This window comes from Otolemur garnettii, unplaced genomic scaffold (genome assembly GCF_000181295.1).
Source record: "Otolemur garnettii isolate 467f Iridium unplaced genomic scaffold, OtoGar3 scaffold00008, whole genome shotgun sequence".
Lineage (NCBI taxonomy): Eukaryota > Metazoa > Chordata > Mammalia > Primates > Galagidae > Otolemur > Otolemur garnettii.
In genome coordinates, this window is record NW_003852403.1 from 18,098,387 (window position 1) to 18,116,201 (window position 17,815).

The 17,815-nt window shown below is 34.0% G+C and overlaps 1 protein-coding gene across 2 annotated transcripts in view; it reads left to right on the forward strand.

Moving 5' to 3' along the window:
- Window positions 1–17,815, forward strand: part of CTNNA3 (catenin alpha 3) — a 1,564,769-nt gene that overhangs the window by 404,405 nt on the left and 1,142,549 nt on the right. For both annotated transcript variants that reach the window (XM_012801447.2, XM_003783622.3), the window contains one exon: window positions 9,134–9,337. In XM_012801447.2, coding sequence (XP_012656901.1) covers window positions 9,134–9,337 — 204 coding nt within the window. The remainder of the gene's footprint in view (window positions 1–9,133; window positions 9,338–17,815) is intronic.

Sequence of the window (17,815 nt, forward strand, 5' to 3'; positions counted from 1 at the left end):
TTAGACTCAAGGGATTTTCTTGCCTCGGTCTCCCAAGTAGCTGGGACTATAGGCAGCCCCATGGCACTTGGCTAGTTTTTCTATTTTTAGTAGAGATGGGGTCTCTTGCTCAAGCTGGTCTCAAACTCCTGAGCCCAAGCAATCCACCCTCTTTAGCCTCGCAGAGTGCTAGGATTATAGGTGGGAGTCACTGGGCTCAGCCTCTAGTTATTTATTTTTGCTTTTGTTGTTTATGCTTTATGGTATCACATTTGAAAAGCTATTGCCAAGACAGATGTCAAGGAGATTTTACTCTGTTGTTTTCTAGGAGTTTTACAGTTTCGGCCTTATAGGTAATTCTTTAATGCATTTCAAGTTAATTTTTGTGAGTGGAGTAAGATAGGAGTCCAATTTCATTCTTTTGCATGTAGATATTCAGTTTTTTCAGTACCATTTATTGAAGAGACTACCCTTTTCCCATTGTGCCCTTGTCAAATATTAGTTGATCGTATATGTCTGGATTCATTCCTGGGCTCTCAGTTTGGTTCCATTCATGCATGCATTTGTTTTTACATGAGGACCATGCTGATTGGATTTATAACATACTTTTGCAATATACTCTGAAATTAGGAAGTGTGATGCTTTCTGCTTTGTTCTTCTTGTTCAAGATTTCTTTGGCTATTTGTGGTATTTTGTAGTTCCACATGAAATACTTTATATTTCTTTGAAGAATGCCATTAGAATTTTGACAGCTATTGCATTCAGCCTATACATCACTCTGGGCAATATGGACATTTAACAAAACTAACTTTTGATCCATGAACATGGGATATAATTCCATTTAATTGTGTCATCTTTAATTTTTTAATTAATGTTATATAATTTTCAGTATACAGACCTTCCATCTTTTTCATTAAATTTCTAAGTATTTTATTGTTTTTGGTGCTGTTATAAATTGCATTTTTTCAGATAGTTTACTGCTGTTAATGTACAGGAATGCAATGGATATTTGTACTTTTTGTATATTGCAACTTGACTGAATTGCTTTTTAGTTCAACACATTTTTGGTGGAGTCTGTAGGGTTTTCTATAAATAAAAGTATGGAAACAGAGACTATTTTACTTCTTTCTTTCCAATTTGGATGCCTTTTATTCCTTTTATTTATTCATTTACTTTGACTAATTGCTCTGTCTAGGACTTCCAATAATATGTTAAATAGTAGTGGTGAGTGTGGGAGAGTATGTTTAATTTTGTAAGAAATTACCAAACTATCTTTCAAAGTATTTTTTTTATCATTTTGCATTCCTATCAGCATTTAATGGGAAATTTTGTTACTTTACATTCTTGGTATTTGGTGGTGTCAGTATTCTGAGATTTGGACTTCTAACAGAAGTGTAGTGGTATATCATTGCTGTTTTAATTTATATTTTCCTGATTAAGGTATGGAACATCTTTTCATGTGCTTATTTTCTCTCTGTACATTCTCTTTGGGAACATGTCTCTTAAAGTCTTTGCTCTGTTTTTAAAAGATCAGGCTATTTGTTTATAGTTGAGTTCCTTTATCAGACATGTCTTTTGTAAATATTTTCTCTCAGTCTGTGTCTTATCTTTTCAATTCTCTTGATGTCTGTAATTTTTAAAAGACGTGTTATCTAAACATATTTGTAATGATGAAACCCAACACAACAAAATTTAAATCTTTGTAACTAATATGAAAAACAGTATCACATTTATTCTATAAATAAAGAAAGCACTATTTTTTCTATTATGATTCCAAAATAATTAGTTGATTAATACTTTGATGACATTAATAGCTTGAATCTAAAAGAGTAATAAATGATTTGCTTTACAATTGTATTATATTATCTTTAAAAAAATTTATATTTTGTTAGAACTTTTATGATGAATGTGAAATTAGGCCATTATAAAAAAATTGAAGGCTGGGTGCTGTGGCTCACACCTGTAATCCTAGCATTCTGGGAAGCTGAAGTGGGGGGATTATTTGAGTTCAGGCATTTGAGACCAGCCTGAGCAAGAGTAACACTCCATCTCTGCTAAAAATAGAAAAACTAGCCAGGCATCATGGTGTGTGCCTGTAGTCCCAGCAACTTAGGAGGATGAAGCAAGAGGGTTGCTCCAGCCCAGGAGTTGAGGTTGCTGTGAGCTATGATGACACCATGGCACTCTACCCAGGATGACAGAGTGAGACTCTGTCTCTAATAATAATAATAATACTAATAATAATCATAATCATAAATTGTTACTTTGACACTCCCTCATCTGGATTCTCTTCTTATTCATCCCTCCAAAATAACAATTGCTATAACATTGGCATGTTTCCTTTAGATTTTTTTTTCAGCTCTTATATACACAGAAAAAATCTAAAGTATTGTTGTGTGTTCTTTTTACTATGCTTGATTTTAGGCAAAAGGTTGAGACACAATTGTTCTGGATTATTTTTAAAAATATATATGTCATTATAAATATAACCATGCCACTTTTGTTCATCTATAATATATTCTGGCAGTATTTCCAATCTATTATATATAGCTTCACCTCACACTCAGTGTCGTCATATAGACGACATATAGAGCTATGATCTCAATCTTCTTAAAAGTTACCAATTATTTCTGTTTCTAAAGGCCACAGAGATTTTTTTTAACCATAACTCATATTGGTTAAAATAACTCTTATAAGTTCTTTCCTGAAAGATAATCATTAGGCTTCAACCAAAAGGAAAAATGATCAGTAATACCTACTTAAAATACAACTTTTCCATTCAAACATTTAATATAAGTCATTTCCTATGTAATTATTTCAGATGGTTATCATAGTCCCAGTCTGTGGGTGCTATACATCTTTTGTATCTTAAAATACCTATCAGTGTGCCAGTTTAAATTAATTATAATCATTCTTTCATGGGGTCTGATTTTCCTATATGCCCCATCTATAGATGAATGAAATGTGTGTTCTCCTGATTTCACATATCTCTTCCCTGCCTGTCAGGCAGTTTTCTGTGTACTTGGGATTAAAGTACCTCTCTTCCTTTTGGCTTAGTTTCAGGTTTCAGTCTTTCTGCTTTTATTTTTATAATTATAATCCTCATATTTGTATAGGTAGACTTTAACATAAAATCTGGATAAAATTACTTCCAAACTTTTAACATTTTAGTAAAAAAGTTTTTTAAATTAGCAAATATATATATATGTGTGTGTGTGTGTATATATATATATATTTGTGGTATACACATGACCTTTTCAAATGTGTATACATTGTGTAATGGTCTAATTCAGCTAATTAACCTGTGTGTTATCTTACATACTTGCCATTGTTTGTGGTGAGAACACTTATTATCTACTCTCTGAGCAGTTTTTATGTGTACAGTACATTGTTATTAACATGCTCTCCAGTAGATTACTTGAACTTATTCTTCCTGTCTAACTGAAATTTTGAGTCCTTTTACCAGCATCTTCCCAATGCCTTCACCACCACCTAACTTCTGTGAACCACCACTCTACTCTCTTTCTATGAATTCAATTATTTTTGATTCTGCATATAAGGGAGAACATGTAGTATTCATATTTCTATGCCTGACTTATTTCACTTAACATAACTTTTTCCAGGTTCGCTCATGTCGTTGTGAACAGTATTTTCTCCTTTTGTAAGGCTGAATACCGTTACATTGTACGTATATACAACACATTTTCTTCTCCAGCAATGGCACTTAGCAATGATTCTGTATCTTGGCTATTATGTATAATGCTGCAATAAATTTAGAGTATAGATATCTCTGTAGTATACTGATTTTATTTATATTGGATATATGCACAATAGTAAAATTGCTGAATCATTTGGGAGTTCTATTTTTAATTTCTTGAGGAAACTCTATACTCAATTTTCAGAATTGCTGTATCAATTTACATTCCAACCAGCACAGTGCAAGGATTCCCCTTTTGTCTACATCCTTGCCAACAAGATTAGCTCTAAACTTTCAATTCCATCTTGAAAATCCAGTCCCTCCCTGAGAATCTTGTGAGTAGCTGCTTGGCCTTTAACCATGTTGATTGTGCACTCAATTATCCAGACTTAGGCCTAGTCAATCTGTATTAACTATAAACTCTTTTTATTAATCATGATACTTTACATCTACATCATAGCTGTATATTTTGGGAGGATTGGCTTAATATTTTTCAGTTCCTCTAAGATGTGGGTCCTGTGAGGAGGGCAGAGATGCTCACCATTCCATTACTAATTCCTAGCACACTACCTGGGGCATAGTAGACTTGTAAGAGGGACTCAAAATGTGAGGAAGAAATAATTGAAGAGAAGTTGGGGTTTGAGATCAAGAGCACAGGAGGAGAACATAGCCTTGAAAAGAAAAGAGAGATATGGGTTGTGTAGGAGTGGAGAGAGAGAGAGAGGAGAGAGAGAGAATATGTATAAATAATCTCTTCCTTAAAGACAGGTGGGAAGGAGAAATGACTGAAAAAAAATATCGAGATAGAGGTGAATGAAGAGGTTTGCCAAGGGATCTCATCTTATTTTCTGCAGAGTAGTAGAAAGTGTATAGATTTGAGGGTTCTATAAAATTGGATTGGTACTCATTGAAGAGTATAATTAGACAAGTTACTTAATCTTGATTATTAGGTTTTTCCTGCAATACTTATTGGTAAACACATCTGAATTCTGGTCAACTTTTCTATCATGACAATACTGAAGACTATTTCTATCACATCTTTTAATTGCATTTTGAGCAATTGTAGAGAAATTTAGTGCACTCAGCAATGTTTTTCAGTATTTTTATCTCACAACACACTTGAGTCTGTAGTTAGATTCTGCAGCACACTTACATTATGTTGATCAAAAAGAAAGAGTTAAAAAAAGAATATACTTACTGTGCTTTTAACTTCTTTCAAAAATAATTTAATTAATGATTACGTTTTCCAAGTTGCAACCTCTCATAGGCACATTCAATGAGAGATGTATTCTTCCAAATGAAACATATTTCAGCTTTGATGAATGCATGGTTCATTGTTTTGGTTCGTTTCATGGGTGACAAAACTTTATTAGGAGAAAGCCAGTTTGGTTATAAGTTTTAGTGTGGTGCAACATGTCTGGCTACGTCAGCTAGTTTCAGCCAAATCAGAGTAAAAACCTAGTACTAAATATGAGGGATGCAATGTTGGTGTATCACTTGTCCTTCAGTTTAGTGAGGCATTTACAAAGGCACACCTTGGGCAATACCATTTTTTATTCAAAAACTTTTTTTTTTTTTTTTTTTACCAGTATTGTACTTCTTGTTAAACTCAGTTCAATGGGACATCAGGCAATAGGTACAGTGAGAAAGGATCACATTGACAAAGCTCCATTGGAATCAGATGTAGCTCTGAAGAAAAAAAAAAGGCATAGCTGATTATCAAATTGATGAGAAAGGCAATATTGTCTGCAGATTGAATGATAACAGTGTCATCACTGTTGCTTCATATGCTGCTTGTATTGATCCTTAGTGTCTTGTCAATTGTCATTCCCAGAAACTGAAAAAGAAGATTCAAGTTCAGCAGCCAAACATGATCAAAGCATATAACCATTTTACGGGAGACATAGACAGAACTGATGACAATATTGATGAGTATTGGGCGTTCAGCCATAGAAAGGAATGTTATTCAAGCCCCCCCCCCCTTTTTTTTTGTAGAGACAGTCTCACTTTATTGCCCTTAGTAGAGTGCCATGGCATCACAGGTTACAGCAACCTCCAACTCCTGGGCTTAAGTGATTCTTTTGCCTCAGCCTCCCGAGTAGCTGGGACTACAGGTGCCCGCCACAACGTCCACCTATTTTTTGGTTGCAGTTCGGCTGGCACTGGGTTTGAACCCGCCACCCTCAGTATATGGGGCTGGTGCCCTACTTACTGAGCCACAGGCACCGCCCATATTCAATCCCTTTTTTGTTCTGTTTTGAATTGGTCTTACAAAATGCGGTGACTACATAAAATACATAATGAAAAGTCAATTTTTCTGAAGTTCCTTTAACATGTGATATGCCATTATCTGGAGACCTGTGGTTATCCCCCAGAACCTGGCCAAAGAGGAAGACCTTCTTATTATGATGGCATGAATTATATGACAGTGAAATAGGGAAAGCAAATGTATTATGGTAAATGTCATAAAAACGTGAATTTTTGATGTGAAAAATGTGATCTTGCTTTACATAAAGTGTTCTGTTGAATAGCACACTGAATAGAAAGTGTCACCACCTTCTGCGATGAGAAACATGATTTTATACATTATGTACAATGTGGCAGTGGTTTTTCCTAGTGTTCTTTTTGGGAAATAGATACAATATTTTTCTCTTCAAATTCTTGTTCCTTGACCTTTTCTAGGTAACATATCTGAATTTCATGAAAAAATTGAAATATTACAACTTCCAGTATAAATGGGTTAATTTTCCTTCATGTGTGTGTTTGTTTTGTTCATGTTAAAGAGAAAAATGAACAGACTCAGTAGAATAATAAAAAATAGGAAGGAAATAGAGTTAGGAAGTTTCCCCTGAATGCTTTTAAGATTTAGCAAATTTTACACCAGATCATATTGTAGTGTATATTTCATGTTATACAAGTGTTCTTCAAAAAGTTCATGGAGAATGTGTATTAGGAAAAAAAACTATGTGTAGATTTCAGGGGTTTTTTTGTGGGGGGGGTGCAAAATAAACTTGTCCTGACTTGTTATAACATACCTGAACAGGATCTAGTTTGAAGCACTAAGAATGATAGGACATTAGTTTGAAAGGTGCCCCTATCAGAGCCAACATGTACTCTTCTAAAATTCAAACAAGAACAAACATCAAATTTATGGTGAAGTTAGGTGGAAGAATGCTGAAATCATTGATAGTTTATGAAAAGTATACAAGGACAGTATTCCAAAGATATCAGCAGTTTACAAATAAATAACTTGTTTTAAGAAGGGACAAGATGGTGTTGAAGATAAAGGATACAGTGGCAGACCATCCACAGCAATTTGTAAGGAAAAAATTTATTTTTTTCATGCCTTAATTGAATAGGACTGATAATTAACATCAGAAACAATAGCCAACACCATAGATATCTCAAAGGGTTCAGTTTATGTAGTTCTGACTGAAAAATTAAAATTGAGCAAAATTTCTACTTGATAGGTGCCAAAATAATTGTGTTCAAGTTAGCTTCAGGGTTTTCAATGGAAATGTTAAACAAGTGAGATCAAAATTTCAAAGCATTTTTTTTTTCAAAAAATCATGACAGGAACTGGAACATGGCTTTACTACTATGATCCTAACGACAAAGCACAATCAAAGCAATGGCTACAAAGAGATGGAAATGGTCCAGTCAAAACCAAAGAAGACATATCAAGAGAAAAGGTCATGGCAACAGTTTATTGGGATGCTCGGCCATTTTTCTCATTGACTTTTGGGGTGGCCAAAGACCAATAACACCTGTTTATTAAGTGAGTGCTTTGAGAAAGTTAGCCAAAACTTTAGCAGAATAACTTTCAGGAAAGCTTTATTAGAGAGTCCTTCTCTGCCATGACAATGCTCTTGTTCATTTCTCTCACTGGACAAGGGCAATTTTGTAGGAGTTTCAATAAGATATCATTAAGCGTCCATCCACCTCATAGGCCTGATTTGGCTCCTTCTGAATTCTTTTTGTTCCCTAATCTTAAAATCTTTAAAGGGTGCCCATTTTGTTTCAATTAGTAATGTAAAAAAGATTACATTAATGTAGTTAAATTCCTAGGATCCTCAGTTCTTTACTAAATGGCTGGTATCATCCTTTATGAAAGAGTCTTGAACTTGCTTGATGGAGCTTATGTTGGGATATCAAATTTATATTTTTTATTTTTGTACTTTCATTCCATTTTTCACAAAATTTTTGAAATTACCCAATGTTTTATGATATGTGAATATTACACAGTACTATTTTTCCCAATTGTTTAATTCTTTCTCTTTAATGATCAATGTAAGATTTTATATACTTATATTTTATTTATATATATACACCTCTTTCTACATATGTAATGTACATAAACACATTTATAAAATCTTACGTGTAAGATTAAACACTACTGAGAAATTATAATGACTCTGTGTGTGTGTGTGTGTGTGTGTATAACTCAAGAGTCACACTCTGAGGATCATACATGATTACATTTCATGTTAAGTGTTCATCAGAGAGCCTTTATTCTATACTAACTCTTTTTTTAATTATCACATTATGCCTAACCTTGGAAAGACTTCCTCTCTTGCTGTATTTTATCAAAATAAAAGACCCTTAAAGCAGAATATCCTCCATCTTTTCTTCAGAAGCTGTAGATTATCTTGAATTCTACTACCTGAGACTTACATCTAATGAAAACCTTAAGAATACCATGTTGAGTTTCAATCGTTAGAAATAACTAGAACTTATAACACATCAACAGGAAGATAGACTTTAACTTTTTAAATTAATAATTAAAATTCAAATTGTGTTTGGATAAAATGTTAGTGATAAAATTAGAGTTTGTGATGTGCAAAGAAACATAATGAAAATAATAGTGAATCAACTATTACAATACCTGGATACTTATCTGGAGTTCACTGTTTGTTTGCTCTATGACCTTGGGCAAGACAGATTCTTGTCCTCACTCATCATTGATTGAACTTTGTGGTTATTGACATCTTTGCTGCCCACTTTCTCATGGTGTTGTCAGGATGAAATGGTATATATATAAGAATATTACATAAATATTGCAGTCTGTAGAAGTTAGTATTGTAAATAACAGTTTATATGTGCCAGTCATTATACAAAGCACTTACATCATTACTACAATGGTTGTATGACAGGGGCAACAGCAATATTCTAGTTTTACATACCTAGGTGAGGCTCAGGGAGTGTAAGACAGCTCAGTGAGTGGGAAAGGCAAGATTTCAATCTGTCTGACACTACAACTAATGCTCATAATTGAATGATTTTCATCACTCATTTGAAATAAGCACTACATAGCATTATGTGTGAACTGGTTGAGGCGGTTAAAATATGGTTTTTATTATGCATCTGAATTCTACATGTGAAAACAAAATAACATTTGTTTGTTATAATAATGGAATGTCATGGAGTTCTAACCATGCAAATGTATTTTTCTCTTAGAATTTAATTGTCCTGAATCCGCTCACAGTGACTGAGGAGGAAATAAGACCGTCACTAGAGAAACGCCTTGAAGCCATTATCAGTGGGGCTGCTCTGTTGGCAGACTCTTCATGCACAAGGGACTTCCACAGGGAGCGGATTATTGCAGAATGCAATGCCATTCGCCAGGCTCTTCAGGACCTGCTTTCAGAGTACATGAACAATGTAGGTAACTGGTATGCTGAGATGCTTTCTCTCTATAAGATATAAATTACAGTGAGTATATGATTTTTACATTGGTTGGCTTTCTGAGTAGGTTCTGCTTCATTTTTCACAGGGTACAGAAACCCTGTGAGTTTCCAGGGTTTGAATCAGAATCACAGGTGTATTTGCACATGGTTGTTTTGTTTGTGAAAATATATATTAAAAGAGGGATGTCAAGACTGGAGAAAGGAAGCTAGAGTTGTATGTACATCAATTTAAGAGATATAAGAAGACAGAGAGAGAGGCCGGTTGATCAGGGTTAAGTTGTGAATAATGAAAAAGCATTAGAAGTTATTTCAGGTGGTGTTGAATACAAGCAATCCTGCAGGAGCATGAGTCATATTTGAAGGTTAAGGAGCCCATACAGTTTTGATAGCTCTTAACCTTTTTGAAAAATGACATAGTGTCATAGATTTTTTTTTTTTTTGCAGATTTAGTTATTGCTCAGAAATATTAGAAATGTCGTCTAAATTTAGGGTAAAAATACTTATTTGAAGGTCCTTTTTGTTTCATTTTATCTATGTATATGTCCATATCTGTATCTGTCTATATCTAATCTCCGTGTATGGAGTATCTATAAATATTGTTCCCCTTGAATCTTAATGGCATTAGTAAAATGAAGAAGAAAATCTTGAAGCTACTTTTTTTTTTTATGAAGTTTTTTTTTTTTTTTTTTTTTTTTTTGAGACAAAGTCTCAAGCTGTCACCTTGGGTAGTGTGCTGTGGCATCACAGCCCACAGCAACCTCAAACTCTTGGGGTCAAGTGATCCTTCTTGTCTCAGCCTCCCAAGTAGCTGGGACTATAGGCGCCCACCACAACGCCTGGCTATTTTTTTGTTGTAGTTGTCATTGTTGTTTAGCAGTTCAGTGCCATTTTGAACCCTCCAGTCTCGGTGTATGTGGCCAGCATCCCTGGTTATGATTTCTTTTTTTTGCAATTTTTTGACTGGGGCTGGGATTGAACCCACCACCTCCAGTATATGGGGCCAGCACCCTACTCCTTTGAGCCACATGCGCCACCCCCTGGTTATGATTTCTTAAATAATAGAGATAAAATTAAAAAAGTTACAATAGGAATATTTTGTTCATCTACTTTATTATAAGTGAAATAGTTTCAGATTTTCAAAGGCACGTTTTGAGAATTATTAGTTACAGACTGTATTACTTTTTGGGTTATGAAACTATAGATTTGAGATTGTTCACTGTAAGTACTTTATCTGCATAATTGAAATGTACTAAAATTAGTTGGTGAGTTTTGAGGATCCTTCAACACACTTCATGTATCTTCGTATCCTTGATATTTGATGACTCTGGCTCCTGACCAAAAATCTCTTCCCTATCAAGACATCAAATTTGTCAAACAAATGTCATTAATAATAACATATTAGCAATGTCATGTCCTATTAGAGTGTCTGAAGTCAGCACATCCCCATTTTTAGCATATAATATATTGTTAAAGATTTTTCAAGGTAATTCATCAGACACAAGAACCTCAGAAAATAATGTTCCATTTGAAGGCTTTCTCCTCTGGTCTGTATCCTGTTAAAACTATTATTCTTATGTTTATAGATAAAATATAGTAAAGTTATATATATTTATCTAGAAATTATAAATTCACCTTATCTAAAGTATAAAGTTATTCTATTCTTTGTAGATACAAGCACAGATCTATATCTCTAATCTCCATCTGTACCATCTCTCTCTCTCTGTGTGGTGTGTGTATGTGCACACTCAGCCACATACACAGGTAGTGATGGCTAAAGAATTTCTGGGGCATAGGGCAAGATGAAATGTTAGACATCTTTTCAAAAAGGAGGAAATAAAAGCTTTTCCTTTCTTACGTACTCTCTCCCAACCTGTGAAAGGGCCTTTTTATTTGATATTTAATGCTATGTTTCCTATAGCACAGAAGAATTTGTTGAGTGAGTACGGATCCCTAAAGATATCTGTGGCCCTGCCTGGCAACCCTAACACACCCCGAGGTGTGCCAAGGTCCCCACCAGGAGTGGAGATGGCAATAATTGCTGGGGGGGAGAAGAAGTGGCTCAGAACTTGTCCCGGAAAGTCACTTAGAGGCAGGACTGCGTATGAACCTGGATATGTGCTTCATTGCCCCATTGGACTATACAAATCAAAGGTGATACTCTTTAAAATTTCAAGACTGCAATAGCAGGGAACCCATGCCTGGAATCCCTTTCTGAGCATGGGATCTAAGTGCCGTCCCTGGAGCTTCAACATATCTCACACGGATAGTGATGATTTTATGGCTTTCTCCAACTTTAGTTTAAAAGTATCCTTACTGGGGCTGAAGTGATGGGAGCATTTGCCCTGGGTGCAATCATTAAAAATGTGCATTTTCTTTAGAAGTATATAAATAACAATCAAACTAACTGCAATTTAGTCTGCTTTGTACTGTTATCTTGCACTTGCATTCTAAACATCAGTGATAAACTAATGCTTTTGACACTTTTTTTTTTTGTTAAGTTCTAAACAAGTGTGGTTACTATTGTGGAGTTTTAATAATATGTATGATTCAAATTACTATGTTTTTAAGATTATCCTTTAATAAACATTATATTCTTTATGAATATGGTAGATTCAAAATAAATAATAACAATGATTATAAAGACAGAACAGAAATTGAGTTACTTCAGTTCTATTATGTGTTCACTGGTAGTTTTTGTTTGAGTTTAAATATTATAACAGTGAAACATTGTGAACTGCTAGGGGTAATATTTTGTTAGGCAGATGCAAATTTATTTTACACTTGAAATATATTACTAAATTTGAATAACAACTTTGAAATTTATCTTTCTTTTGTAAATTATTCATTGCTTTAAGGAACATGTTGAGAAAGTAATGATTATTATTGATTAGCACTGAAAAGCCATCTTTTCATAGTGGGGAGGGTGTTTAAAAAGTATTCAGTCCAGGTATAAAATATGCTAAATAATCCATTGAAAAACATATATTATTTTTCTGTTATCTGCTGCTCTTTTTTTAAACAATAGTTTAACCTTATGACATAACATAATAATTAAGTAAGTGAGGTAAAGGCTATGTTAACCAGTTTGATGTAAGCATTCCAAATTGTATATAAAATCAGCACAGTGTACCACATAAATGCATTAATGTATACAGTTATGATTTAATAAAAAAATTAACCTGATGACAGTTTCAAGGCCTATTATCAAGTGCATAAAACTTATGTTGCTAATAACTTCTATTAGTTATATTGGTTTGAAAACAAGGTAAGTTCTGCTTTTAGAAGGATGAAATGGACTTTTTCATTTATAATTGAGAGAGAAGGTAAGTGGTTTTATTTTTTGGCTTATTTAAGTGAATTTTTATTTGCCTTTCAGAGCAGCCTTTTGCAAGAATTCAAAAGATTCACCATTATTTAATTGATTAAATTGTAGTACAATTCATGTTCGATGGAGGTTGTTTTCTTCCTCTTTGCTCCATCTGCTCCTTTCTCTCTTCTGGCATAGGAGCGCAAACATCCCTGAAAGACCTCTCCTCCCTCGTGGCACATTCTCCTTCATAGCTTTCATCCCCATTCCATTCCAGTGTGTGTTTGTGAGAGAGAGAGTTGGGGATGATCCCTGCCCCTTAGCATAAAGCCTCTCAGAGAGCAGGTGCTCAGTACTTATTATTTGGATACAGCTAAATTCAACGTAATGAATATTTCTTCTTGTTTTTTTAAATTAAAATGACTGTGCACCTGAAGCAATTGATTCATATTTGTTTATTATATTTATATCACTTGGAGAAAAGGAGAGATGATGGTTAATGGTGAGAACAGGAATAGAGGAAAAGAAGAACATAGAGGTGAAGAAGCTGTTCTTTGCGTGATCTAGGTATATTTATTTAATCTGTTCTCCTAGGGTATAAAGTTAATACTTGTTGGGGAAGGCATTTTTGTTTCAGAGAATAAAAAACTTATTGTGTAAGGATGTGGTAACTTCTGGTGATCTGCCTTGACGTTGGTGTGAAGGTCAGAGCAGGAGCAGCTGCAATTCTGCCGTGGTGGTCTGCATAATCAGAAACCCATTTGTATATGTGCACATATTATATTATTTCATTGATAAGTATATTCTGTTAATAATAAAAATATGAGTATGTAGTATTGTGAAAAAATACTTTAAAAACAATGTAATAGTAGTACCTTTTCATACAAAAGGGAAGAATTTTAGACCTAATATTAGTAACTGATCAAATCTGACTGAGCCAATGAATATTGGAATTAAGTGGCAGAAACCAATTTGGGAACAGTAGAGTGTATTATCTGAACTCATCCTCAGGTTTACTTTTTTTTTTTTTCTAGAGACAGAGACTCACTTTACTGCCCTGGGTAGAGTGCTGTGGTGTCACAGCTCACAGCAACTGCCAACTCTTGGGCTTAAGCAATTATCTTGCCTCAGTCTCCAGAGTAGCTGGGACTACAGGCGCCTGGGTTAAAAATCAAAGGGGTAGAGGGATGCATTATATTCTGGTGTATCTAGGGAAGAATCCATTTTCTTGCCTTTTCTAGCATCTGGACGCTACCTTCATTCCTTGGCTCATGGATGGTCCTCTTCCTCCATCTTCCAAGCCAATGAGGTTGCATTTCTCCAACTGCGCTTCCAGACTAACATCTATTTCCATGACTATACCTGTGAAACTTACTCTGCTTTTTAGGGCTCATGTATGAGATAGGGCGCACTCAGATTATCCTAGTTAATCTCAAGGCCCTTAAACTTAATTATATTTACCAAGTCCCTTTTGTTACATAAGGTAACATGTATGGGTTCCAGGAATTTGGATGAGGACATTTCTTACGAGCTTATCACATAAACTAATACAGGTATTTCCAGTCTCTTCTGTGGAGTCATTTTTAATCCTTGCATTCCAAATCCATTATAGGCAGCATTCCTCACACACTTTAAGCTTATGCAGGCAAATCACATGTTTGTTTTGTTTACAGCTTTATCCCAAGCCCCAGGCTTGTACAAAGCTTAGCATTTAGAAAAAGCTGAATTGTATTTTTGAATAAAATAATGAAAGAAATGATTGTATATAGGATATGCCATGTAATAGAGAAACAGCTTCTCTGACATTAATTTAAATGAGTTTTAAGTATCTACTAAATTTACATGATGCACTGCCTATTATAAAATGTCTTACTTTGCAGTGTATAAGGCCCTTCTAAAAATCAATGTAAATATTCAGAAACAATTTCTTCATTAGTCTCTACATTTGTATTTACATCCAGCCATATTCTAAAATGGGATTTTTATTCATTAAAAAAATTATTTAAAATGCTTTCTAGAAGACAATTAGAGATTAGAGAAAAGCTAGCTTTTGTTTTTTTAAATTTAGGAGTATATACGAGGTCTGAAAATTAAGTTCACAAACTCATCCTAGAAAAACTACTACATACCTCATTGCTGATTATCACTACAGTCATCTTCGAAGTACTCCCCTTGGGAAGCTATGTACTAATACAGTGCTTAATCCACTCTTCAAAGCAATTTTGGAACTCATTTTCTATAATGACCACTGTACAAACAACTCTGTAAGGTTTTATAACCTTGATATATCAGTGCCTCACAGCTGTGTTTATGTTGATATGTGGTAGTGTCTTGCTGAGTGGTGTTCATTATTGTTGTATATTTTTGTGTGACATATGATGACAGCTCTAATAGTCATTCTAGAAAAAGAGCTTCAAAATTGCTTTGAAAGGTGGACTAGGCATTGGCATTGGTACATAGCTTCCCACAAGGAATACTTTAAAGGTGATTGTAGTGATATTCAGCAATGAGTATATAGCACTTTTTCTACAATGAGTTTGCAAACTTAATTATCAGACCTCATGCATCTAAGATATTTCTATTGAATATGTATACCTCCATGATTGGTTAGATCTAGTCCATTTTCTCTTATGTACATCATAATTAAGGAATTTTTTAGTGGGTGAGGCAGGGCAAGAAGGCCCTCTGAAGAAAGAATGGTCTTAGGCAAATCAATTATTTTTATGTGGTACCCATTCTATAACTGATGAAAACAGAGTTGCAGATAAGCAGCCTTTATGCTTGAGTTTTAAGATAGCAGACTGTATATTTTCTTGGAGGTCAGTTGAAATCATACTATTGTTGTCAAGTATTAGATATATTGCTAGGTAGAATCTTCAGCTGCTGTCTGAACTTTCAGCGAAACAGTAAAGTATCATCAGATACTTTTTCTACTCTACTATTAGAGTAATATTTGAATTGGGTCAGAGATAGTGCTACTACAATAAACAAATCAGGTCTGAGCTTCATGCAGGGACTAAATTGCATTTCTGGACCTTTCATCTGCCCACTTGTTTCTTCTCTTGTTGTCTTAGTGCAAGTGCATTATTGGTTCTCATGGCATTATTTCTTGAGTGAATAAACAGTCAAATACATGAGCTTTTGTTATTCACATATCTATTTAATTTGTGCCTTGAGAAATTCTGAAGATTTAATAAAGTCTGCAAAGAATTTTTCTATCATGTAGGACCACCATCCCTCTCTTAAAAATTGATTTTGGTAACATTTTCAAGGGTTAATTTATGTTTATTTCCCATGATGAAAAGGTAGAGCAGCTGGGAGGATATAGATGCAGTGACTTTGAATACTAGAGACAGAATTAAAACTTTCAAAATGTAAAGGGAGCTTCCAAGCCTATTTTCTTCTCTCTCTCTCTCTCCATATTAGATTTGTCATTATTAGCTCAGGTATATGATAATATATGCTTTATACTTTTATATTCATTATGCTACATGTTAGATGGTTTTTGGATGATTATGTTGGAGACTATATTTTTCATTTCATAGATGTATGGATTTTACAACCTTAGCTAACTGAAGAGGAATAAACAATCTCTTATGTAGATCCCTGTAAGAATGGATATGCCAAAATCAGAGACAGCAGTTGAGCTTAGATCAGAGCATGAGATCAAAATCTATAAAGATATAAAGGGGTTGTCTAAATGAAAGAGGTTGGATTCAGACATGGAAGCTGAAATATTGGAAATTATATTTCAAAAACCAGGGAATTAAGAGAAATAATAAGTAGTGGAGATATGGTTAAATGGGCAAGAATGGGTTTTATTTTTCTCATTTTTTCTGTGTTCTATTTAAGAACTAGATATTAAGCAGATATTTAAGCATGTGAATTTTTCTGGATATAAGACTGTTTTATTGTTTCATCTACCATTTTCCTTAGCTGTATTGGGGTCTATTTTTATTCTGCTAAAGTTTCTTTCATTACCTGGATGACTGTTAAATAGTGATTTTTGAAGGTAATGAAAATATTTTACCCCAAAATATGTGTTGTTGACATATGGCTGTAGGAGAGCCAGCAAAAAGAAATACTGCTGTAGAACTGTCTTTTATTGGGGGAAATTTACTGTAGATAATCTGCATTGATTCAACTGAGCCTTCCTATGTCTATGTCAGAAAAGATTAATTGGGAGATTTTTTTTCCTTATTTTTAGTTGAAACATAGTAATTGTACATATTTATCAGGTAAGAGTAATATTTCAAAACATATATACAATGGGTAATGATCAAATCAGTGTAATTAGTATATCCATTACCTCAAATATTTGTTGTGTCTTTGTATTGGGAACGTTCAAAATCATCTCTCACTTTTTTGATCACACATGACAAATTACTGTTATTTGTCCTATAGTGCTATTGAACATGAGAAATTATTTCTATCTAGTTGTATTTTTTTATTCATCAACTAATCATTCTCTGTCTTCCTCTCCCCCAGACCTCTCCTAAACTCTGATAACTGTATTTCTAATTTTATGACTCTAATTTTTTTAACTCTCACATATGAGTGAGGACATGCAGTATTTGTCTGTCTGTGCTTGATTTATTTCATGTAACATAATGTCCTCTATGTTCATCTAAGTTGCCTCAAATGACAGAATTTCATTCTCTTTTACTGTGGAATAGTATTTCATTGTGTGTATCTGTTATTCTCTTAATGGGCATTTGGGTGGATTCCATATCTTGATGACTGTGAATAGAATTACAGTAAACATGGTGATGCAGATATCTCTTAGATATACTGAATTCCTTTGGATAAATACCTAAGAGTGGAATTGCTGGATCATATAGTAGTTCTAATTTTAGTGTTTTGAGAAACCTCCATACTGTTTTTAATGACTTTACTAATTTATGTTCCCACCAATAATGGGTAATAGTTCCTTTTTCTGTGCCTTCTTTTCAGCATTTGTTATTTTTGTCTTTTTGACATTAGTCATTCTGAGGTAAGATGATATCTCATTATAGTTTTGATTTGCATTTTTCTGATCATTAGTAATATTGAACATTTTTCCATATACTTAGCGGTAATTTGTATGTCTTCTTTTGAGAAATGTCTATTCAGATATTTTCTCATTTTTTAGTAAAAAATTTATAT